The 26,064-nt window shown below is 46.2% G+C and overlaps 1 protein-coding gene across 1 annotated transcript in view; it reads left to right on the forward strand.

Annotated features, from left to right (window-relative positions):
* The window catches only part of HUNK (hormonally up-regulated Neu-associated kinase), a 57,865-nt gene extending 38,054 nt beyond the window's left edge, over positions 1-19,811 (forward strand). Inside the window, exons 6-10 of the mRNA XM_075174238.1 lie at positions 4,105-4,240; positions 8,802-8,970; positions 9,923-10,006; positions 15,425-15,605; positions 17,977-19,811. Coding sequence (XP_075030339.1) covers positions 4,105-4,240; positions 8,802-8,970; positions 9,923-10,006; positions 15,425-15,605; positions 17,977-18,623 — 1,217 coding nt within the window. The 3' untranslated portion in view covers positions 18,624-19,811. The remainder of the gene's footprint in view (positions 1-4,104; positions 4,241-8,801; positions 8,971-9,922; positions 10,007-15,424; positions 15,606-17,976) is intronic.
* Positions 19,812-26,064: the final 6,253 nt, after the last annotated feature.

A 26,064-nucleotide genomic window follows, 5' to 3' on the forward strand; every position in this document is an offset into this window, starting at 1 on the left:
GGACAAGTCACAAAAAGGCCTGTAGAAGACCAGACCTTGGGTAGCAAAAAAGATAACATTACTTTCGACAGGTTTCATTTTACTGTTCCATTCATCCTACTATTTTATAATGGAGATCAAATTTTCTCACAAATGCGTCTCTGTAGCATTTGTAGCTCGCTGACACTATGGTCTCCAAGTGAAAACGGTATTTTGTTTATCCTGTGAGAACTATAGCAGCTTGAACTTTCAGAGATGATGGCAAATTAATGGAATAAATTTAAACGTGTTAACCTTTACTCCCTGTGAACAACGGTACGCATCAGTTCTTGATCTAAGTCAGCGGCTTTGTGCGTTCACTGACATGGCAAACTGTGATTTAAGATGAAATTTATTCTTGCCCCGATTAGGCTTTGGGTCAGTAAGTAGAAACTCTGTTCCTCTGCTCTGTGAATTGTTGTGTTTGTTAACTTCCTAGGTTTACAGATCTTTTCCTTTAATTGCGTTTTCTTTTTCTGCAAATTCACATATAGAGTAGAGATCTTTTGCGGGAGTCTGTTTTGCTTGCTCAGTACGTTGTCTTTCAATATTTAATTTCACAGTTACTGAACACACAGTCCCATCGTAAAAGTAGCCAGTCTTATCACTAAACACTATTTGTTTTAGTTAAAATGTTGGGTGACTGTGAGTGCCCAAAGCAACTGTGTAGCAACAGGGAAAATTTGGAGTTAGTGTTTGATTTTCCCATTTAGGAATCCATTTTTCATTAAGCTTCTTAAACAACACAGCTATCTGATTATTGATTTTAGGTGAGCAGAGTTCAGTTGTTCAGGAAGTTGGAATTCACCTTGCACGCATTCCTTTTTTATCCTCAATTTACCGCTTCTGTGTGTTCATGGTCTTCCTTCTGGAGCAGAGAAATGAAGTGGAGACGAGAAGAAAAGCCATCGTCTATCCGTGCTTGTAGTTTGGAGGAAGGATTTTATTAGGTGAAGCTCGCTCGTGGCTTGTGAAATGACCTCATTGCATTTTCTCCGGCCGGTTTTGTAAGCAACACCTGTAGACCTCATTTGAACCAGGCACACCCTCACAGTGTGAGCTGGACACTAAGCTGGTTTCGTTCATGACAAGGAAGATGAAGACGGCTGAGGTCTTGTAATCCCCACTGAAGCGCTCTCCGTTTCTGGTCATCACTGAGCTCAGTACGCTCACAGAAGTTAAGAGAGAATTGTAGTTTCTCATGATGCTGGTCTCTCATTTGTCAAAAGAGCAAAGTTTGCCCCAAAATTACACCGTGGGAGCAAAATTCCAGCGAGTGCAGGTCACTAGCTAATCAGATTAGTGCCGTCCTCGAGCTCGTCATAAACGAGGCCTCACGTAATGACGCCCTGGCGGGGTGGTTCACGGCACCCTTTGCTCACCAGCCTACTTGGTGCAGCGGGAAAAATGGCTTCAGATGCAGCGGGTCCAAAAATCGATTGGGCAGCTTCGTGTTTGCTTCCTGGGGAATTAATTTTGCTGTCCCGTGGCCACGGGGCTAACTGGAAAAGGCTTCTCTCCTCCCTGTTCCATCTGACAGCTCAAATCAGCCAAGGTGCTGTTACTCATCTCCTCCGTGTCGCCCGGGTCCGGCTGGCCGGGGAGTCTCCCGGGGTGGGGGGGGGGGATATTAGTTTCTCTGGTCTCGATCTGCTGTTGATCTCTGTGGTGCTTCACAAGCTTCATTTAATTAGTCTGCCTTTTGCCAAGGGGGGAAAAAAAAGTAAGATTTTTAAGGAGACATTAGCTGATTTGGGGACCGAGGGTGGTGGTGATGGAGGGGGAGGGTGTTGGTTTGGGGAGGGGTTATTTATTTTGCTCTGAACCCGTGGGATGCATGTAGTTTCTAACACAGAGATTGGGGAAGTACTGGAGAGAGAGGAGATGAAATGGAGGAACAAGAGGTTTGTTGTTTGCCGTAATGGGGGGTTCCGCGCCCGAGAGGCATGACGGGGGGGCACTCGGGGCACACGGAGAGCAGCCGTAGCATCCGCTTCCAGCAGGTTTGTGAGCTTGGATGTAGGCTTTTCCTGCTGCTTCTGCAATATTGCTGTTGTAGGAAAATAACAAAAATGTTGGGGAAGATTTAAGTAAAGTATCTCACATAAATCAGCGATTTGTGAAGAGAGAGCTTGGAAGAAACCCAGCCGATGCCCAGCTGAACCGATAAACACGTAATTATAACTCGCTCTCTTCCACATACAAGCTTCTTGACGGTAGGCCTGCGTTGAAAGAGATAGCCTCTCAGGGCCCTCTCCAGCTGATACTTGATTTTTGCAGGATGTTGAACGCCGAGGTTACCCAAGCTTTTAGGAGTCAGCACCCATTGGGTCTAACCGTGATTTGTTTGAGGAGAAACCCTCCCTTCCTCGTCCGCCGCCCTGCCCTGGTGCGTCAGCCCAGCCACCCTGTCCCGTACTGCGGGTGGGAGGTGATGCAGGTGGGCTTGGGGAGATAAAAATGCTCGGGGGGACAGCCAGGCACACACGGAGGAGGGCAGCAGTCTCATAGAGGAGAACCTGTGAAGGGCAGCGGTGCTGTGCCTACGTTACCATTTATGCCCTTTTCAGATGAGGACATCATGGCCTCACCAGCAGGCGTATTATTCTCCTTAAACTGCGTGTGGGAACAGGGATTCACGAGGGTTTCGCTGTGTTGCTGGTGGAGGAGACACATTGCAGCTGCTCTGCTTCAGAGTAGGGGATGGCGTGGTGCCAAGTGAGCGTGCTGTGGCGGTGAGACCGAATGCCTGTAAAGCCGAATGGGAGGACTGGCTCATCATTTCGCAGTTTTCTAGCATTGAGGCGTTAGCACATCCAGTTTGATCTGCTTTGTAACACAAGCCTTTAAGGGGTTTGGTTTGCCTGCGCTGAGCTGAAGTAGCTGTGCTGGCAAGGCTGTACTGCAGCTCACCCAGAAGACACATCCCAAAGGACACCATCCCGTGCCACCGTGGTCCTGTGCTGCCACTGCCCAGGGCACCTGCGCTGCTAAGGAGACGAGTAGAGACGACACGCTCAGGAGAGCGTAGGAGGGGAACCACAGCTCTGCTGAGGGCGGAGGTGGAAAAAAGCCCCCGAGGTCCTGTCCATCTGACCTGGAGAAAACTGTGCTGCAGCCATCACTTCTGCCTCTTGCTTGCCGTTGACTTCATTCAGGACTCATTTGGCATCGTCTCACTTGACTGTATCTCCTCTACAAAATCATTCCGATCTTGGTTTTCCCAGAATTAGGTTTCTTTATCTTTTGTGCAGGGAATTGTAGAGGACATAGTTAACTCTTTACTATGTTGTAGCCGATAAACTGAATCTAGCCTTGATAATTTGAGGAATAAACTCCAGACCTAGTTAAAACAGAGTTTATTTTCAGCTCAGAAATGCACTTCTTGTGAGTCTTTATGCAAATCACTTGATTTCATTGCTCCTAACCATATAAGAAGCGCATGACTTAAAAATATCAGAAAAGTACTTTCGAGGGTTTTTGCAAGAAACTCCTGATGGATAGTTGAATGTCACTAGAAGTTGAAGGTTCAGTATCTGAAAATAGAAGGAAGCCCGTTAATTTTACTGTACTCTTTTAATTTGGCTAAAACTTCCTGCAACTGATTGTAGCTTGGATGGAAGCCAGGAGAGAATTTGTCCTTATAATGTCAAAGGGAGCCCAGTTCTCTATGTCTTCCCTCCCAGCTCTGCATCCCTCCCCTCCACTCACCCCCAGTCCATCTCCTTCTACTTTAAACACAGATTGAGTGATTTGACTCTGACCTGACTCCTGCCTTTCGTCCTTATACAAAAATTAAGTTTTGGTTAACCTGCTCGGAAACTTCAAACAAGCTTTCAAACAAATGGCGCGTTTCCTTCTCTCCTTTATGACTCTATAAATCATTGTGACTGTAAATCTTTGTTTATTTTACTTACTAATGCCTTATCAGGTTTTCCTTTTTCTCAAGGACATTAGAGCGTACCGTAAGGAAAACGTTCCTTTGTAGTATACTCTTGCTCAGGCTACACACCTGTAGTAACTCAACTACCGTAGTAAGTCATAAAGCATATGATACAGCTGTTGTTTTTCTTGATTTCTTCACAGCGGCCATAAACTTTCTACGATCTCTACTAGAGCCAGATCCTGCAAAGAGACCAAACATCCAGCAGGCACTTGCAAATCGATGGCTTAATGAGAATTACCCTGGGAGAGCACCACCTAATGTCACATATCCAAACAGGTACTGTGCGAAAGAGTGGAGAAAGCCTGCCAGGGTGTATACACATTAAAATGTAAATGACTGTGGCGTTGCAGTTTCATTCCTTGTGTGACAGCATCCCACTGCATTTTCTGGGATTGCTTTTGTGACTCTGTCCTAGAAGTTGTTAGGATTGGCCGTTGAATATGTGTTGCTTAAAATGGTCAAAACCAATACCTTAAATTAGAAGCTGGCATATGATGAATTATTTGCAGGGTGGTCTGGGGTGCAGATCATATGATTAATTGGCTCCAGACCTTGGAATGGATATGAGTGGTAGTTCATCAGTTCTGATCTTCTCCTTGTTTGTTGGTAAAAGCCAAGCTACTTTTCCAGTAAAGGCTATGCCTGTTCGTGATACATACGTGAGGTTCTGTGGATTAGGTAAATATGCAAACTGTGGTGAGAAAGGTCAGAGTTAAATGATCTTGCTTTGTTGGTTGTTGGTCTTGAATACCTGTGCAATGCTGAATGGATGACTAAATGCAAACAGAGAACAAATCTCATGGCCAGTCAAACATCCATCTAGGGAAAAAGAAGAAGAAAGATACTTGTGATCCACTTTGGTTAGAAATAATCTTGCTTGACTTTAAATATCTGCAGTGTAGAGTCGACACATGAGCCAGCCAGCCTGGGCTCTCGTTACAGTCAATGGAGAGAAATAAGGGCACTTTTTACAGAATGATTCATCTGACTTCTTTTTGATTCTGCAATAGGATGACTTTCTGCCCAGGAGATCCGAGTTCCTCTCCAGTGACTGTAAATGGAGCCTCAGGCAACTCACTTAGAAATACATGTCTATATTTGATCAGATAAAACCTCCTTCCTGTATCAAAGCCCTCCAGCTGTGTCTCATACACAATCTAGTACCTGCAGAGGGTTCACTGTGGGAGTCACTAGTTTGCAGGCCAAGATCCTAAGTAATGCTGAGGCAAAGACAGCAACTTAAAGCCTAATTTTGGTGCTTAAAATTTGATAATGCCCCAAAATTTCTGTCCTAATTTGCCAAGAGGAGAGTCCCTAAGTAAAGATCCTAATTTCCCCCCTACAGTTTACTCAGTTGCCAGATACCAGAGGTCGCGTATGCCTAAGGGCGTGACTACTTACTTTTGTCTGAATATCTGAACCACTGTCCTCCACCCAAAAATGATTTGGTGTTCACCAGCCAGACCATCTCTTTGTGTCGGTGCCCTGAAGGACTTGGTCCCATAGGCATGCTCAAGCCATGCATACAGCCAGCCTTCAGCATTCAGCCCAGGTCACAGCTTTGCTGGTAAGAGTGCCTCCTACCCATTTTCCTCTCTGCTCCACCACTAGCCAGATGAACAGGGTATGTTTCAGAGCCGTGGGCCCAACCCCTGTGGGGCTGAGAGGCACCTGCAGCACCCCTCTTACTGCTGACGCAGGTGACGAGTGCTGCTACCGCTTGATCGTGCTGAGACTTGGGCACAGGAGATCATTTTGAGCCCTGAATCTCAGTACAGCCTTTAGGAATTTTTGGAGACCTTTCCCTTCGACATTGCTGTTGGCTGGCTTATGAGTCGCAGCCCGCACGATCCTGGCTCCTACCTGAGTCACCTCCCTCTTCCCTCTGCATTGACAGGCAATGGAGGTGCCCTAATTTAGCAGCAGTTATTTCCCTTGCAGAAGTAGTGTCTTAACTTTCAAGTAACGCATCGTGGAAAATCACAGTGACCATGCCTTTCTCTGACCTGAGGAGAATAACAGGTCTCCCGCTCTCAAAATATGGTTGGATAGATGTTGAGCAGCTTGGATGCCTGGAGGCATCACTAGAGCCATCCACTGAAACCGGGAGGGCAAATGTGAGGCCAGCTGCCTGCAATCCCCAGACCTACGTGGACAGAATATAAAGATGGCCCCTATGAACAATCGTTTCACAAGGAATAAGAATGAGAACAGGCAGACCCATTATCTCAACATCACTGCCCCAAATTTAAGGGCCGTTGAGTTAATTTGCATAGTATGCTGTCCAACAAAAGGAAATTTGAGTTTCCATGGTGCATTGGACTGTACTGAAGTATGGTACATATGAACATTTTATGGTAAAGAAAGAGAAAACAAGTGTAAACTGAATGAGTCATTAAGCTAATGAAATCACTGTCATAATGAGTCTAATCAATCTACTAAACGTGGCATCTGTTAAGTGAATGTAAGTGTAACTGAGAGCTCTATGGGTAATTTAATTCTTTTGCTGTGTGCGTCTTATCTGCAGAAAGAAAGAAATATGGCTTGAATGTGCTTTCACAATTCTTTCACATTTGTAGGTACATTTTCATGCCTCTATTTTTTACTTCTTAGCTTGCAGTTGTCAGGCGTTAGTCAGGTTATGGTGGAAGCGTCCCTTCTAGAGTCTGCTCATTGGTGCAGTTAGGTGGGTGACTTACAAAAGAGGCTGGCCTCTATTAGATAGAATAGCTGTGCAATGCTCTTTATTTATGGAGTGCCCATAAATCACTCCCTCCTAAAGGCAAGCGAATCAAATGGAAGAACAGAAGAAAATGCAGTGCTGAACTACAGAGAGGGCATATGTTTGCTCATGCGTATATGTGTATACGATGATGATAATAATCCTTTCCTATTATAAGCACTTTTAAAAGGAACATCAATGTGGAATGCTGTGCTTGCTATTGAAAAAAATCAGTTTCTTTCTTTCTTTCTTTCTCATTGCATTGCTTTTCTCATCATTTGGTCTGAAAACAAGAGAAAAGTAGATACTCCTTCTGTCCAAACCCAGGTTTTATTTGAAGCTGTAAAGGATAAAAGCCATACAGATTTGTTCTTTCGCTTCATTTTTTGGGTAGTGTTTCTTTAGATGAATTAGTTTATGCCCCAAGCTTGACCTACCTAGAATTTGTCATACTGGAGCCTTACAGGGAAAATACTCTATGTAGTTTGTAATATTTAAAGACATAGCTAGACTCCTTTTGAGTTTGCCTCAGAAAGTACCACTAGAGTCAGCTTCAACAGAGTTTCTCCAAGTTTTTGTTAGTGTGCAGATACGAGTAAGATGTGTTGAAATAGTTCTGAAAAATCCACTACTGAATTTGCAAGGAATCACTTCCTCTCTTAATTATACTTTTTATAACACAAGCAAGAAGCTGTGTTATCTTCTTGCAGTGCTCTTCCACCATTTGGGTGTAACACCCGTTGTTCCCAAGACAGGAACATGGTAGGAAAGGGGAGAGCATGGAGATAAGGTGGAAGAATGGCAGAAACTGCATTTTCAGGAGAATATTCTCCCAGGCTTTTTATAAGCTTGCTTTTATTAAAGAAATTCCCTGAAGACAAGCAAAAATTTCCCAAAATTGCTTGAATTTCTTTTGCTGTCCAGATGCTTTAACGTGCAATGGCCAAGATAAGTTTTGCTTTTGAACTTAAAAAAACCCCAACCCCAAGCATTCCTTAGCTGCCGAACGAATGTTAATAAGCATGCCAAATAAAGGAAAAGAGTTATTTGAGATTTTCCAGACTGTGTTTTACATCTTGTCTAAGTCCTCTATGTCAGACCCAGACTGCTGTCCGGGCGTTCCTCACATCACAGGTGCACAGGACAGGGGGAGAGCAGGGCAGGAGTGGGAAAGGTGGAGAAAGGTCCTTTTGAAGAGCAAAGGCAGGTTGTAAAATAAGCCCACAACCTAAGCTCCTCTAACTTGCCTTAGCGAGATATTAGGCTTGGTATTAGGAGCAAGGAATATGCTTTAGAAACGAAATGAAACCCAGCGCTTCTTTGGAGATGGATGGGAGTTGATGGGCACATCTGGGAAGCTGGCCAGCGCATTTAGAGGTCTAAATAGGAGCAGAGTTCTTTGGAAAATCTGTTTTTAACTTAGACTGAGAAGATGCTTTGCCATTTCCACAAGGCTGCTGTACTCCATTTCTCGCCTTGGCTGAGTCTGTTACAGACTTTACAAGAGAGCACATATATAAACATGTGTTGTACTTGTGCTTTTAACTGACGTGAGTATAGCAGTCGTTTTACCAGTTTGAGAGCTGCTGTAATAACCCTCCCTGTACGTCCCTTTTCTCCGGAGTGAAATTCTCTAGCTACTTAGTGCACGAACATCGTGCAACAGGAAAGGGGTGAAGCTGAACGCTGTGGTGTTTGATTACAAGAAAAGGGTCATTTCAGAAAGCAAACTGTAGCTACCTGAGCTGGATTTTACCTCTTTTCCTTCAAAACCAGCCAGATGATCTTGACGGTCTTCACTGGTCAGATGTAGGGTAACAAACGGTGATGTCCCGAGTATCAGGGTGCCGTTTCAGGTCAGGGTAGGACACGAGGTCCCTCTGACTTGGTGGGAAGAGTGCTGTTCGTTCAGCTCTCAGGGCTTCCCGCAGTGCCCGCGAGTCGCAAATAGTCTGTCCTTCTTGTACCCGCGCTCACAAGAGAAGAGAGTGAATCACACCCGCGTTACTGAGCCTTTCAGGCCTCTTCTTTATGCTCTGCCAGTCCCCGGTGGCTTGCAAGGCTCTGTCGTTGGGAGGACGCTACGAACGGCACGCTCTGCTTCTCTCTGTGCAGGATTCACCTTGAGGACCTCAGCCAAAGCGTGCTGCTCCATATGACCGAGAAGCTCGGCTACAAGAACAGCGACGTCATCAACACTGTGCTCTCAAACAGGGCAAGTCACACGCTTGCCATCTACTTTCTACTTAATAAGAAGCTGGAGCGCTACTTGGCAAGCCTTAGGGTAAGTACTGCTTGATGCCGATTCTTTGGACAGGTGGGTGAGGAGGGTAAAAAAGTGCTTGCTGGCATTTGATCTCAAGGCTTTACCCGAGTTTTTTTTTTTCTAATTCTGTAGCAGTAACCATCAAGGGGAAGTATTCCTCGCAAACTAGTAACATTATTTCAGATAAGAATCCCCCAGGTTGCAGAGATAATTGCTGATAGGCTTTACGTCTCAGGAGTCCATGTTTCCATAGGAGATCCCCTCTGGCTAGGCAGTTACCCTATGGAAAGCAAACTGTTGCCATGCAGAGCCTTACTTGTGACTTGAATGGCACACTGTGTCTGTACGTTGAGATAATTCTGCTGCTTGAACTATCAATAACACAATGTAATTTGATTCAGGAAATCAAGAGGAAGCTTAAGAGCTATTAAGATTTTATTTAGTTTTTAAGTGAAAACTTAGCTGAAAGTTTTACATGAGAAATAACATGAATATAAAGTCTCCTCATTTCCTGCTGACCTTCCTGGCCCCTGAGTACGGCTTGGGGGTCAGAAACCCTGCTGACGGGTTTGCACAGCAGCTTTCTTTAGGGCAGGAGTCTGCTGCCACATGTCACCCTTGCTGGTACATCTGGGGGAGCTGAGCTCGCTAGCCACGTTTTGTGTGGTACTTGCTGGAGTGCTAGGATGGGCACAGCGCACAAAGGCAAGCTGCACGCTCTCTTCCCTTGGCCTCTCCACATAGCTGCCTATGGGTCTGGTGAGGAGTCTTAACTAGCTGAGGGTCTGTAGGCTCCTACGTGGTGCCATCAATGATATTTAAAATGTAATGGGCCAAATTCACCATCTCTGTAAGTTGATGCACCTGCACTGAATGCCAAGTGTGGATATGGTCCGTTAAGCAGTAATTGAATGTTAGTTTTCTCTAATTATCTTACATACTGTACTTTTCTGTGCTTCTCTCTCCACAGAAGTCTGAAGGCCAGGACAATATTTGCCACAAGAACCAACTATACCAGATAGAAAAATACAAGGCAAATAAAGACTCCTATGAGGTAAAGCTCATTAAAGCTCGTTAAGGTACTTTGAAAGCGGACTGAATTTGAGGATCCCTGGCGATTGTGATTAAGGCGATGGGTTTCTGGACCTGTGGAGAAAAAAAAGACCTGTGGTCTTGCCTGTGCAGGACAAATAATTCCCTCAATTTCTTTTCAAAGGAACAAATAGCAACCCCCTAGGGTGGAAGTATAAAGGTGACTTTCAGCTTTTATGAAGAAAATAAAAGTTTTAAATGCTCTGTTTAGCAAAATAACACAAACTTCTTCAGGGGGCTCTGTAGTTTCATTCTCGGGTGCAAGTTGCTGGTGTTGTAAAAAGACCATAACTGTGTTGCCTTGAGTCTCAAGACCTTGGTGATGTAGGGCAGATAGCTGAGTGACAGCCAGGGTGACCCTGCCTGGTCACCTGGTGTTCCTGGTGTCTTGGGCCAGCCCTGGCTTGACTACCAGAAACGGTGAAACTGATGAGCACAAAACTCTGCCCAGGTTAGTATTTTTAGCTTCTTAGCAGAAGTGATGCAGAACTAGCCCACTGCATCGTGAGGCACTGCCCTTGGCCAGAGGAAAGATTTAACCAGGTTACCTTTTGCTCTGTCGGTCTCCAGTCTTTTTGCCTGCAAATCAAGAAGGTAGTTTGTATTAAAAGAATACGTATCAGATAATAGGAGTCTTCTCATGGCTGGATTTTTCTTCCCTGGCTGATTCTTTGCCAAGCACTAAAATTACAAGAGTAATATGAGCTGTGCAAGTCTTACCTACCAACACAAAGAGCAGTATTCCTGAAGAGTGTACCTATTTCAAAAGCTACTCTTCAGCACCGGATTGATGATCTAATTGCAGGGGCAGGTTTGTATCATGGCTGGTTTTGTTTATTTTAAAGACTGCTTGCAAGACAAGCTGAACCGGAAGCCAGATGGAAATATCAGGGCAAAGTACTTATCCTTTTTTTCTTACATAAATCAAAAACCACCTACTTAAAATGTATCAACAGTGGGTAGACTCAATGAATATAATATTTCAAAGCGCTCTTTCACAGCTTACTTCAAGCTATTGCAACCTTCCCCTGGAAGCACAGGCAGGTACCTGGAGGTGAACGCTGCAGGTGTTGCATGGTGCATCCTGATGCTCTCCGGGCCAGCTTCTTCCAGCTGCTGGTGTCACGCTCTATGCAGTGACGGAGAGCCCCGGGCATGCTCTGCCTGCCATCCAGGCATTGCCATACAGCTTCTGCGTACCTACCCTGTGTAGGAGAGTCTGCAGCAAGGCCTGCCTGCGCACCCGCACATAGCCAAGAGAGAAATGCGTGGTCCAGTTTGGTGGTGGTCCTGAAATCCCCGCACCCCTAGAAGAAAACTGGCGTTTGACTTCCATAAGGATAATTGAAAACTAACGGTAGTGCCACTGTATGACCCCAGTTTGGTTTGTAGGCATGCTTAGGGATAAAGGCTCCCTCCAAAGCCTCTCCTGCACTTGGAGTTAGTCCCAGTGTAGCTATTTAGAGGATGAGGGGGTGTCATTTCTTTCTTGAAATAGTTACCTTGATGCAATCACAGCACAGACACCATGATAATAATACAGCGTATTCTCTTTCTGCATGGCCATAGCCGAGTATAAAGCACGTTTTATATCACTTTAGCTGTATTTACACAAGGGGATTGTGTTACCCTTACTGTACCAGCACAGTTACAGCAGCACAGGTGGGTGAATACAGACCCTGGGATGCTACCGCCGTTTGTAGCTATGGCAGACATCTCTCCTAAAATGCCTTCATGTGGATGGGAACACAGCCCTGGTAATGTCTAGCTCGTGCCACTGGGATCAGCGGGTGCCACTGGGACTCGGGGGTAGGGATTTTGTAAGCTCAGGCGGGTTCATGAGCTGCAGCTAGAGTCCCTTTACCACCCCCCATTTCCAGAGGGGAACTGGGAGGCACTGGTCCCTAGGCAGACACTGCAGGGAGAGCGTAGCTGTGCGTTGCCATGGGAATAGCAGGGAGAGAGCTGGTCAGCTTCTGCTTCAGCAGCCCACTGAATTTCTTCCACCTCACTCCAGCGATGTGAAACAAGGACTTTGCCTCGGGCGGGGGGCTGCCTGCCAGCAGCACCGCCTGTCGCTGGGGCAGGCAGCAGGGCACGCGGGCAGCGGTCGTGCCCAGCCCCTCTTCTCCATTAGGTTTCTTAACCTGGGGTGGTGGGATCGGTGCGCCAGGGCTGAGGACGCCGAGAGCTGCTGTCGGTGCTAAGTAACCCGGCTGTTCGGCAGGCTGAGTTCATTTTAGTGCTCAGGGCAGATGGGCAGCACAGGGAGGAGGGAGGGAGGCAGCAGCCTCTCTCTCTCTCCATCTCGCTCTTTTTGATGGAGAGGCCTTGGGTGATGAGCGGTCGTCCCTGCAGCACATCCAGGGGACCAGTGCTGGGGATACTTGCCTCCCGTAGGGTAGCCAGTGGGCTCAGACTCGGGGAATTTGCAATTTTTAAGAACTTGTGTCATTGTCCTATCACTATTTTAGACATGGCCAAGGCAAATACCCTTTATCTTCCTTTCAAATCCGTTGCTGGGACTAAGAGTAGGTTTTCGGGTCGAGGTCAGGACAGGAAATAGCAGAGGATGATGTAATGCCAACCCTATTCAAGTATAACATACCGGTACAACTCCTGCATTGTGCGACAGCATGCCATTACATGGCTGTGCACGGTACAGCGAAGAGCGAACTTTTATAACTCCCCTGAAGGAAATCTTCCTTTCCTTTTAAAATATAATAGTATGTGGCACCTTGGGAGTTTAGGATTTTGGTCGTTTCCCCTTCAACAACCATCATCTAAGAGAAACAATCTTAGTAAATTTTAAAAATACTTAAAAGACTAGCTGCGACGTTCATCCAGGGTAAAGTAATTCATTGCTAAGACAGGATATGTGAATTTTCTTTTTTTGGGGGGCTTTAATTGTACAGTGTGACTGTGTTAGTGCTGCTTAGAAAGCATTACAGCAGTGTGAAGGCAAAGTCAGGAGCATTTGGCAGGTGAGGAGCTGCGGCTTGGCTGTTGCACCATTAGACTAAAAATATTGCAGCTTTGAAACGTCCTGCATTCTGACACATGCTGCAGCAACCGACATGCAAATTCTTTCCTCACCTATCCAAAATAGCAGAAAGCCGCTAACAATCTTGATCAGCTTCTTTAGGCTTAATATAGTTACCACTTGGTCTCATCCTCACAAGTATCTTTAAAAAAAGATACTCAGTAGAGCCCAGTCTCTGCTGAACTTGGCAGCCTTGAGAGGAAAAATAGTGTGGTGGGTTCAAAATTAACTGTACGGCTCTCACTGGCTCTATTGTCGCCAGGTGTTATTCACACAGCATTATTATTCTTATTGCTATTGTTGTTATTACTGTTGTTATTATTTCATCGTCGTCAGTAGTGACTGTGCTCGCCAAGATAGTGCTGGGACCGATCAGATGATGCATTGTTCCAAGCACAGCCCGGGCAGGGAGGAATAAATGCTCAGTGCCGGAGGTGTTTACAGCCTCTAAAGGCAAGAGGAAAGACATCAGGTGGACAAAGAGAGATCATGTAAGCAAAGTGGTGATGGCTCCATGACGCATTGGTTTGTTTCTGTGGAAGGGTTAGCCAGCTTTAGCTAGCTAAAGGGAAAGAAATTGGAGGGGATAAGGGACAAATGGAGAGAAGGCTGGGGGCAAAAAAACACGTGTGTGAAGGGAGACTGAGGTGAAGATGGTGAGGAGCTCAGAGAGGGTCTCTGGTTCTCGCTCTCCCAAGTCACCTAACCACTTGTGTCATAAAACTAAAAACCCTAGTTCATGATTCACTGAAGCTCTTCCTTCCGACTCTGTAACTTCTGAAAATTCAAAGGTTAATGAGCCCAGCGGTGCCCAGACACTGTCTGTGCGGAGGACTGGACTCTGTTGGAGCTGGGAATCATCAAAATGGGTGCTGCCCAGTTATTTTCCTCTTAGGTGTCTTAATACGTTTCCAGAGCTCTTTAATGTTCCAAGAGAACCTGAGTTGTCTTCTGTGTCTTTCCCTCTCTCACATGTATGCACGTTACTTTGCATTTGAGAGTTTCAATAGACTTCATATCAACGAACTTTCAAAAGAAAATCATCAAGAGACCCAGCCCTTTGGCAGTGCATAATTATCAGAAAAATACAGGCTTTGGCACATAACTAGGTGAAGGAACTTTCCTGCATTTTTAAAAAAAGACTTGTAGTTACAGTGACTTTTCAATAAGACACAGCTAAACATTTTGCTTAAATGAGAATTACAACCACACAAAGAATGTCACATAGATGCCCCTCTAAAGAAACAACCCAAAGCAATCAAAACAAAAGCCCTACTTCTTTGAGATTGACATCTAAAACCAGATCACACAGCTTTGTTCCAGAAAGGTGAGAGATTCTTGAAGTCTTTGAGGGATAGCAAAATATGGGCCACAAATTCGATGCCTGATTTTTGGAAGTGAAATAAGACTTTTGGCTCCCCCTGAAATCAGCGGCAGGTAAAGAGTGTTATGCAGCTTGCAGAATCTGGTGATTCATGTTGAAAAAGATACAGTGAATTTTCACTGTAAAACAGTGCTTTGAAAGTCGGATTCCTCTTCAGAGTCCCGCTCCCAGGTTCTGTTTTTCCTCTGTCATCACTGGACATCAAACCTATCTTTTAGGATGTATGCATTTGCAGTCCCACCTTCAGCTGTCTTCCCCATCAGGAAAAGGAGTTAGGGCTCAGTGAAGGGTTGGGTCAGTAATTTTCTCCCCCTCCATGTCTTGTGCAGTTGCAGAGATGCTATAAAGCGCTAAGAGGTCTGGGTGGTTGGGTTTAATACGCAGCTTGCACTCCTTCACAGGTGCAGCCCCAGCATTGCAGCCTAACGTGCGCTAGTATCGGAGCCCGCAGTTGCAGAGCAAGGGCTGTATTCCTCCAGATCTTGTTCGGATGGAAGATAAATGACTCAGAGAGTTTAAACTTCTTTAAAGCTTTGCAGTTCACCTTTTCAAATGGCAGAGGAAGTGCAATAAAGAGAAATCAAAGACCTTTTTTCGGTGTTTAAAAGGGGAGGCAAATTTCAGGTATGAAGGAGCACGAACCTGCGTCTGCTTGCTCCAGCGAGGTCTCCTAGGACAAATGGCCTCTGAAGAGAAAGCTTTCCTTTTCCTTTAATTTTTCAAAACCAACTTTCACACTGCATGAGTGTCAGAGCAGATGGGAGCCATGAAATCATGTCAAACAGATCATAAGAAAATGAGACATGGAAGATTTAGTTATTTCGAGTAGCCAGGATAAGTTCCTTGTATAGTTTTTAATTCGGCTTTGGTAAGTGGTGTGCTTAGAAGTCTGGGGGTCATTTAAACTTCCCTTAAGTAAACCAAATTGTTCTTGTTTGTTTTACAACTTAAAGGACAAAAAACTCAAAGAACAAGAAAAGAAAGGGGAGATTCTTCACCGTCAGCTCCCAAAGAAAACTGAGAAAAGTCCAGTTTCATATAGACAGCCTTCTTCCTGTCTTATCTCACAGATCCAGAACACCAAGGCTCTGCTGAAGGACCGGAAAGTCACCAAGGCTGGAGGTCCGGAGAAAGGTCAGTGGGAGAAATGCCAGCGGTGTGTCCCTGTGCGCATGTGCACGCGTGGGCACACGCAGGATTAGTGAGAGCGTCTTGTGTGTTGTGTGTTTGTTGGTAAATAGTCCTGGGCTTGCACTCTCTGTCTGCTCTGGAGGTGGTATGTGAAAGAGGACTGGATAACGTAGTCAAACATTGAACGAAACGTCCTGAGGAAACCATGACAATGTTCAACAGTCATGAATCCTCACTTTTACTTCTCTTCTTACTTGACAGAATTCCCACAGTGTTTTTAAAAAAGCCAACTCCCCCTATTTATACATACTTACACAAACTCATCTGCACTTCACAGTGGCACTTTGAAAGCATCAACACCCACCCCAGATCACTGACAAACCAAAGCCGGTAGAGACGCTTCTTCCTACCGGTGAATGCGTTTTGCTAAGAGGGGACTAAGGGGCAGCATGGGAAGAAATCCCCGACCCCGAGGAGAGCGCCAGTAACGGTGGCACCCCTGGGAGAAGCGGTGTGCAGCAGCTGGTGGTGGAGGAAGGGGAAATAGGCAGCCGAGAGGAAATGCAGGTGGGACTGCCAACCCCAGCAAATTTCAGGCAGCAGAAGGAGGGAGAAAAGCATTAACAGGGAAAGGAAAAGACGAGACAGCCAGAGGAGAGCAGAGCATTAATCACGCAGGGTAGGAGGCAGCCTGGGAGGGATGGGTGAGAGCTGCTCGCAAAAGGAGGCGGAAGAAAGGAGCGGAGGAAAAGGGGAGTCAGCGGGGAAAATGGGGTGTCAGTAGTGCACACGTAGACGGGAGACATTGAGGAGCAGGAAGGTGATGTAGCCGGCTGTTAAATGAGAGAACTAAAAGAGGGGAGGTCACTAGAGAGCAGCAGGGGGAAATACGACGATGTAAAGCGTTTACTGTGGTGTCAGCAGGTTATTTAGAGTGGTGGCTTATGGTGGTTTCCTGCTCTTTCTCATGACTTGATAATTTATCATTTGATGCTTTCTACCTGAAAAAAATGTCAAAATGGTGTTCATCTGGCAGCACAGGCGCCTCTGCTGCAAGGTAGCAGTAGTCCAGAGAGCTGGTCAGAAATGGGACATACTTTTTCTGAAAAATGTAAAAAACATTTTTAAATGCTCATTTTGTTCAGACTTCTTGTTCCTTTTGGGAGGGAGGCACAGGGGGAAGTAAACCTAGTTCATTTTTTTTCCTCTTTAGGTTTCTCCCTGCTTTTTTGAACTGAAACCTGAAAATCATTCAGATCTCAGCTAAAGCATTTCTCTGCTTATGGAAACCATGTTTTGACACTTCTTAAATGAAGTGGTCAAATAATTTTGACCAGTTTTAGAAAGAAACTAGTCAGATTAAACCTGGTCTGCTTTTCGCAGACAACTCTCAATGCAAGTGATTTCATCCTGTACATCCATTCAGGTCTCAACCCCTGCCAAGACCATCCCTTTCAGAAGAATACATGTGATATTTGTGGCTGTGACCTGAGGGCTGGCAGACCTCAATTATTTTATATCCCTTTTAGATGATGGTTTGAGACCGAGGGAACTTGTGGACAGTGATTAACTGCCGGTCCGCTATTCGTTCAATTAGGGGGAGCCTAGCAAAGCAGGCTCCTTGGACAGCTTTCCATAAAGGCGGCAAAAAGTGGTTTCTTGCGACTAGCTTGGCAGAAGCGAGTGCCAGCATCCTGTAGAAACTGAGCAGATCTTCTCCACGAGCTGTTTTGTTTTATTGGGCCAAATCCTGCAAAAATTGTTCCATTTATATTCGGTCCTTGCTGGGGGAAGATTCTCACTGAAGTCGATGCAGCAAATCTGTTCCAACTGTAACAGCCTGAATCTGGCCGGTGCAGCTACTCCATATTTACATGTGTGAAACCAAGAACAGATCTTGTTCCAAAATGCAAGGAAAGACATTAGGGATTAACTCACTGTTGTCCCCTGTGTCTCTAGGTATGTCAGTGAATACAATATGCAGACCCTCTTAGAATCACGCAAAGTTGTGCTAAGAAAGGAGAAATGCGAGATTTCTCAGACAGGGCTTTAGAGGATGTAATTAATACAAACAGCTGAAGACAGCTGTGGTTTTCCATTTCATGTCCTTGTCTTACTCGGTTTAAGCACTCTTCCTGCCTTTGGGGAAAGTGGCAGATAAATTACCTATGAAACAACAATGTAAGTATCAAATGAGAGTCAGGGAATTGGGTTCTGAGTATATCCCTAAGACCATGTGTTTTAGCTAGTGCATTTGTCATGCTCTTCTAAAATCTGTTACAGCTGATGTTGGACACTGTCTGCCGTAAGGCAGAGAAGGCAGTGCTATTAAATGAAATCTGCTCTTCTGGTTCCTTTTCTGATTGCTTTGCAGACTCCAGCGGTGGGGTAAGCCCTTTCCACGAACCCCTGGCAGCCAAGACGGGCTGCGTCACTTCCAGCTCCCTGGAGTACCTCGAAGTCCAGCAGCCGCCCCCCAGAACCCCTCGGCTCCTCAAGAGGCAGGAGTCTCCGCAGCAGGAGCCGGCCCGCATCGGGGGCCGGGCAAAGGACTCTCCTCTCATCCTGAACATTGTGCACTCCTTCGAGTCGGTTGACAGAGAGGACCAAATAGACCAGGTTTCCCCCTCTCATCAGTACAGGATTTTGGGCTCGCCAATGAATTTCCCTTACAAAAGCTCAAGTGAAAGGACACTGTCCCCGCTTTTTCAGCCAGGGAGTACGTCCCCCGTCCATCCCCCCCAGGTCTCTTTCACGTATGAAGAAAAAGCCTATCCGGCAAAGGAAGAAGCAGTGTCCCCAACTCAGCTGGTTTCCAACAACCCCTTGGGCAGCCCTAACTGTGTTAAAAGCAGAGGCAGATTCCCCATGATGGGGATCGGACAGATGCTGCGGAAGAGGAACCAGACGATGCAGTCGGCGAGCGACAAGCCGCTGGAAGCGAGGATGCCTCAGCTGCAGCAGATGAGCCCCACGCAGATTTCCTTCAATGCAGCAGATGCTGTCAGCGGCCAGTGTTAGTCTGACGTCCCGGGATTTGCGCTGCTGTTCTCTGGGACCTAACTTTTTTTACTTTTAACAAGAAGGGAAAGCCACAGGCATGTTACTGTCACTACGTAATACACTATAGTGGTCCAACATAGAAAATCAGAGGTCTGCTTGTAAGGAAGGCGTTGTCCTAGATATTAAAGTTGAAAGAAAAGGGCTCTGCTTGTGCTGTTAAGAAATACTAGCATTTGGCATCTGACTGTACACTAAAACATGTCTTGAAAGAGCTATGTGAATATCTCATCTAGTATTGCAGTAAGGTTGATTGGAAGAGCAGCGAGCATTAATGGTTTGATTCATCAAGGTAATCTGCGTGGTGCCGTGAACGCCGGTCCCGTCCAGGATCCGTGGTAAGACTGCCCGTGCTCCATCTGCCTGTGCCACAGAGTACATGGTGCTGCTACAGGCATTGCTCACGTGGCTAGACAAGTGGAAAAACTCGGGATACTATGTCCAAAGTGAACTTGCTAACAAGCACTGCCAAGAAGATGAAGTTGGTAGAAGCTTGAATAAAGACACGAGGGATCTAAACATTCAGAAGAAGTGGGAGTGTTGGAAGTCGAAGCAGATTTTACGCTTAATTACATAAAGTAGCTAATAATGGAATCATTTTTTTCCTAAAGAAAGTGATGATTTAATGATGTCACTCAGAAGAAACATGATTATTTAAAAACAAGTTTCATCACATGGAAATTCACTGCACTAGAGGCCCGTTCCTTTCGTGTGATGGGTCTGCAAGCGGATGCTTCAAACAGTAATCCAGATTGCAACATGCTGTGTTTAAACAAGCCAGTCACCTCCGATTTTTGCAGCCGTCCTAGTTCCACGGCACACCTACATGCAGGACTGCGTTAGCCCGTTCCAGCAAGGCAGCATTGGACACACCTAAGGCTTTTCTGAGAGACTGCAGTGAATTAAAAAGACTAATAAAGGACACATGAACCTGTACCAATGCCGTTTTATACTGCAAGATTGGTAATGCAGTGGTTACCAAAAATTCGGTATTGTTATGAGCGGTGAAGATTAGCTTTCTTAAAAGGCACAATGTTCTGCATACCAGTCTTGTTTTTCTAAGTAAATGATACATCTGAGAGGTTGGCAACATTTTTTTGGTTCTGTTTTTGTCTTCAAACCATTTCCTATAAATTAGAAGGTTTAGCCAAAGACTACTCTTTTCTTTTTTCTGTACTGCGCTTGCGTATGTGTTTGTGTGTTTGGAACGTCTCAACAAAGCCTGTTGCGGTCTGGTTCCCAAGCGGGCAGCCCTGGCCCACGTGTGCCCCACTGCTGCCCACCCAATTAATGTCATTTCACAACCCAGGCAGCAGAGGCATCGTCTTCTTCTTGGGGTTGTTGTTGGAAGATGGGGATTTTGTCTCGAGACGGTCAGAAGGAATCCAAGCCCTATTTTTATCAGTATTTTTGCAAACAATTTTGTGGCCCCATTGGTTTGGTGTCTGTGCAAATGCTGAGAGTTACCCCTCTTTGAGAAGCTTTCCTTCCAGTTTCGTGAGAGAGATACACAGGGACTGGGGGAGGAGGGCCAGCAGGGGCAGGGGAGAAGGTCCCCAGCAGAGCCCTTAGCTGAGCGCACGTTCCCGATTCTCAGCATAGCGCAGGCCTTACACCAAAACCTGCAAGAAGAAAATTGGACATTAATCCAAATACTGACAGAACAAACTGGACTGTTCAGTATTTTGAATGCTTGCTGGCAAAACCAGCAGAGCGTGAATGCCCAGAGCGCCCTTCTCATCCCTGCAGCTGGGACCTTCACCTCAGCACTGAAGCTGCCCGTCAGTTTGGTACGGGGGAGTCCATATGCGTCTTGTACTCTTCGGTGTAGTGAGGACACCCACCTCTGGGGTAGTTCAGCTACCTATAAAATAATATACATAAAAATCCCAATATGATAAGAAAGACAGCCCTGAAATAATTTTACTCATTTTCAGACTGAAAAATGTCATTTTCTGTTTGTGCAGAGCACCTGTGCATCCCAGGGGTCCATTTTAGCTCTTCCTTTTGTTTAAAAACATCAAAGCATTTTCTTTTTCTTCATGCTAAGCACACGTTTGCGCTGCAAAGCTAGGAAGCAGGGACCACTGAAATCCCATCTTTTGCATGCGTTGGACTTGCGTACCTGAACAGATGGCAGATACTGACTTGAATTACAAACTCAGGTTTATTTGGAACCCAATAAAAGGTTGGGGGAGGCAGGAAAGAGACATGTATTTTTTGTGAAAACCCAGTAAATATGTGTAAGAATCAGAATGAAAACAGAAATGTTAAATCTTTTATTATATTTATAGAGAATATATGAGTATGACACTGCTAAAACATAACCATGTATCCAGCTTAGACAGTAGCTATGTACAGTCAAACTGCAGTGACCGTAGAAGGGACTTACTGAAATACAGTAGTGGAAATTCCAGGGGAAAAAATTGTATTTGTTATCATTATTAAATATATGTACTTTTTGAACAAGATTGCCATGGACTGCTGACTTTGTTTGCCAGGTCACTGTGTAGCAAGGATTATCTAAGTACAAAAACAACCGGCAAGACGGTGAGGTGACAAGAAGATTGCCAGCACCTTTACCTTCACCCGTCAAAGGCCATCCCTTTGAATCTGGCTGCTGACTTGCCTAAAAACCCTGAGTGAGCTAAAAGACTCAGTGGGATTTCCCTTGCTTAGTAGTAGCCCTCTGCAAGTTGTGCGTCTTGTCTCTGGTCATTATCCAAGCTCTGTTTCTCACAAGTGGAGGCTGCTAGGTATCTCCAGTTCTTCCCACCTTAAAACAGCGGTCCAGAATGATGGGAATTAATTGCTCTTCAGCAATGAGTAGCTGTTATCCAGATACGAGGGAGGGAATAGGGTCGGCCAGTTCAGATGAGAACCCAGCTTTTAGACAGCCATAGGAAGTCACCCCAATATAAACAAAAGCATTTGCTGATCAGCTTTCTGCACCTCCGGAGTTAATGTCTTCAAGTTGTAGGGACTAGTCCTACCTTCGCTAAGCTTGGCACAGCCATGCAAACTGGTGGTCAGCCTTGCAGCTTCAGTTGGAGCATTTCTGTTGTTGATCCCACAATTCTTGTGAGTACTGTTTCTTCCTCCTCCTACCTTTGTACAAATCTGTTTCCTAGAACTGATCCCAAGACCTCCAAAGTCAGCTGAGGTCTTTTTCTGGTGTTTGCAATAGGCTTGGCCCCGAGCCCATAATGAACTTGTTTGATAGAGCTGAAAATACGCCTTACCCTTTGGGTTCTGCATTGGGCAAAAGAGCACTGCTGAGCTTTGGGTGCAAGATGGAAGCACCGTGGCTTTATGGGGCCTCTCTGAGGTGCTGTTTACATGCAGAACCCAATGGAGTCAATGGAGCAGCTGAGAAGCACTTAAAGAGGGTTTTGCAAACTAACTGGTCACTGGACGGCAGTTCAGGATCCATAGTGATAAAGCGATTTTGTTCAGCTCTTCTGCCTGAAAAAATAGGTGTCAAATTTATTCAGCAAGACAACACAAATTGGCATCTGTTGCGAAAGGTGTTGGTCTTTGTACTTGTCCTGTAAATGGGCTGATAAATATTAAAATTCTCGAGTATCTAGGTTTACAAATCCTAAAAGTAAATAACAGTTACTTTCATACTTTCACACTTGACATCACTTGATCTTTGCAACAAAAGCCCTTAGTGTGCAGCTGCAAAATGGTTGGGTCGGGTTTGCAGGAGACCAGTGCACCAGTAAGATGGTTTTTCAGCTGCTCCCCGGCGACAGCCCAGCACAAATCTGCCCAGGCCAGCAATGTGGCTGTGGTTAATGTATGGAAGAAGGGAAAGGAGAGGGGAGAAAGACTCAGTGGTCAGTATAGCTTTGCAGTACTTCTGCCGGGCAGATTGTGTGTCAATGACAGAGCACGGGTAAACTCTCGGCGCGTTGCCGGGTCTAGGGCTGCTGCTTGTGGTAAGGGAGTTTTAGGGTGGCACGGCTACACCCCCTCCACAGCTGGTGTGACAAAAACCTCCAACCCAAGACGAAGCTGCCCCTTTATTTGCTCATTTGTAATTAAGCTTTAAACTTTACTGTTTGAAGCACCCCAAGGTGCCTTGGTAAGGGCCTTGCTTATCAAGAAGCACGCAGAAATTTCAGGGACGCTGTTGCTGTGTGCAGTAGTTTGGAGTTTGCCTGCCTCTTCCCTGCTTTTTGAATACTCGGTGGTCGGTTTTCTCTTTTGTTTTCCCCTCCACATCGCTTCCCTGGAGCATAACAAAACTGCTGGGTACAGCACCGGGGCCTGTTTTTCCTATTAAAAAGTTATCATAGCTCTGTGGACTGAGAGCTACAAATCACTCACGTGCAGAAATGCAGCCGTGTGGCAAATTCATTACTAGGTGTGACTCCTACGGTCTTTCAGCAAGCTCCCTGCCTCCTGGTTATGTGACTTGTTTGCATCAGAGGCGGTCTCAAGCAGGAATAGCGTGGGGGAATGCTGGAAGGGTGTTCAACTGCATGTCATCGCTTCTCATTGAGAGAAACCTGCTCTCTCAGAAGTGAGTGAGTGTCTTATTTGCAGCAGGTTTTCCGTCAAGGGAGCTGCTTGAGCATCGGTTCCTAAGCCACGTACATTGGCGTGTGTTTCCCGGGACGTGTTTGCATTGCCTGTAATTGTCTTTCACAAAGATGGCTTGCAGATGCATGTGGGGGGAGCCAGGTGAAATAATTTTGAGTCTTTTCCATCTTTAATATCAAAAGAAGCCGGTAATATGATGCTTTCTGTTATTGAGGTACAGGCAATTCGCTGTTGTTAGAAACAAAGGGCATCAGGGTAGAGCCCAGAGTAGGATTTGGAGTTCACCTGAGCATTTCTGCTGTCTGCCTGCTGATGCCAGGGCAGTGAAATGCCCAACAGAGAAGAAATAAGAAGAGGTTTATTGGTGAAGGGTGAGGTGCTAAACTTGTTTTAAAATTTTGGCTAATATCTAGAAACAGGACTACTGCTTTTTTGAGATATAGATCATAAAGAAACATATTTATTAATGTTTGGATGAATAGCACTCTTCTACCTATAAATGTAAAAATGCCCCAATTCGTGGTATCTCCTGCAACCAGAAAAGAGAGGCTCAATCTAAAACAAAGAAAAGAAAAGAAAAGCCACCGGAGGCTTTATTTCAAAATAGCTTCCCTCTTTCTGTTTCACAGAAGGAAACAGAAGTGTTGTCTTGTGCTTATAGCATAGGGATGGCTGTTAGATAAAATGTTTTCTTTTCCTGCCCCCACACGATTTGTTTCCGACTTGCCTGTGTGTAGACTTGGACCCGTGTTTCCTGCGCACCCCACTGAGCTGACCTGAGTTTCTTCTACCCGGTCACCGATCCTCATAAAATCTGTGAAAACTTCAGATTTCGGAGACCTCCTTTGGTTGAAAGCAGCCAGGAGGACTCAGACATCGTTCGGGAGACTGACGGATGGGCGGACTGGTCTGGGATCCACAACAGAAATACCTTTTTCACCCCACGTCGACCTGAGCGTTATTGCGGGGGTACCCGACACCCACCGGTACCCAGCGCGTGAGGCATTTACCCGATGGCAGAAATGACCCGGGCGCTCGCGCAGCAGAGCTCACGCCCACGTGCCAGGCTATCGGGCAGCCTGACACCGACATCTCTCGGCCTACCGTGCCAACGCATCAGCCATCGGAAACTACATGGGGGTTTTTTGGTGCCTGTTGCCAGGCTCCGCTTTGAAAACAGTTTTAGTTCAGCTAAAATGTTTCTGCCACTTCTGAGGACGGGGCGTCGGGGAGGGAGGGACTGCAGATTTGCAGTTGCCAGGTTGACAAGTTCTTGCAGCTTCTGTCTTTGAGCAGCTCCCTGCGTACAAACCCTTCCCCAGAAAGCCTTCAAAGCGCCTGCGGGTGGCCCTTGTGCCGGGAAGTGGGCTGTCCATCCCCGTGAGAGCCACCCACATCGGACCAGCCCCTAAGTCTTTGAAAAACGGTGGTGGGCAGATTTTTGAGAGGAGGCTGGGTTGTTTTAGCAGTTCCATTCCCCAAAGACCCTGCCCTGAAGACCCTGGCACTGCAGGAGCAAGGGATTTTGGGGGGCAGGTGGCAGAGCCACCCCTCCACAATAGCTACGTGAAAGCTGTGGGTGGGATACGGAGCTGCCGAAGGTTTTGAAGGATGAGACAAGTTTCTGACGTGATCTTGCTGCCTGTGATCAGCACCCAGCGACATCGGTGGGAAGTCCTCCAAGCAGCGTCCACAGGCCCTGGAGCTCATCCTGCAAAAGGCCACCATCGCAGTTTGGGAGCGGGGGAATGGGAGGCCACCCTTGAAGGTAACACGGAGCAGCTGCGCCCCCAGAGACGGCGTCTGTAAAACTGGGAGGATCTTCTGCCCTAACATTTTAATCGGGGCTCCCCCAGCAAAAGTTCCTCTCTCACATTTGCTGATTATCACTTTCCAAAGAGCAATTAAGTAAAATATTAGTGCAAAACAATTTTAGAGGGGTGAAAAAGTCCATTTTCACAGCATGACTTTTGAATGGAGGAGTTAGCTATCCCAACAGAAAATGTCTTAAATCGGTGCTTAACTCCCCAGTCCCTGCAGTGGCCACAAATTTGTGACGGTTTATGGATTAATTAGATTTTACTTTGAACCCCAGAGCTATTGATAAAAATTTCAGGCTTTTTACTGATGAGTTTAAGGCTTACCTTCTTAACAACCACGCACAATGCAAACCTTCTGATTTAGTTATTTAAGCACACGGCAAAATTGCAAGTTACAAAACCAGCTTTTATTTATGAAAACGACGGCGTAGCGGGTGTTGCAGCCAACATTTTAACGTGCACAGCTGTTTTGTCAAGCACCTTTGAAGAGGAGAGGAGGGGAAGAGAACAAGCCTCCGTCCTGCCGCTCAGCAGGCGGTCGCTGCAGAAGGTGGCCTTTGGGCTGGGTCCTTCGGGTGCCTGGTCTGGGAACCGGCTGAGGGCAAGGGGGAAGGCGGAGGGGACCCAGCCGGGGGTAGCAGGCTGATGGCAGGAGCCCGGGGGGGCAGCTCTCCGATGGGACTTCCCTGCTCTTTGCCACAGCTAAAATAGTCCTCGGAGCAAGCAGGTTTCCTGCATGCTTTTCGGCAGCTTCCATGGGGCAGTGTTTACCATTTCCCCCCCAGCCGTGGGCTTGCAGCTCAGCCTTGGGAGAGGACACCAAACCGCATCGTTCCTGTGGAGCAGTTAATGAGGGTTCCATGGGTCTTCCCCTTCCCTCCATGCGGCTCATGCCTTACCCGTAAAGGGTTTCCTTCTCCGTTACTGGCCTGAGCCCACAAGCGAGGTGATACGTGCGATACGCTTCGATGAGTGCGATTTGCAGGTTTAATGGGAATAAAACACAGCAGCAAATGAGGCCACCAAGCTCA

The sequence above is a fragment of the Calonectris borealis genome, chromosome 1 (assembly GCF_964195595.1).
Source record: "Calonectris borealis chromosome 1, bCalBor7.hap1.2, whole genome shotgun sequence".
Lineage (NCBI taxonomy): Eukaryota > Metazoa > Chordata > Aves > Procellariiformes > Procellariidae > Calonectris > Calonectris borealis.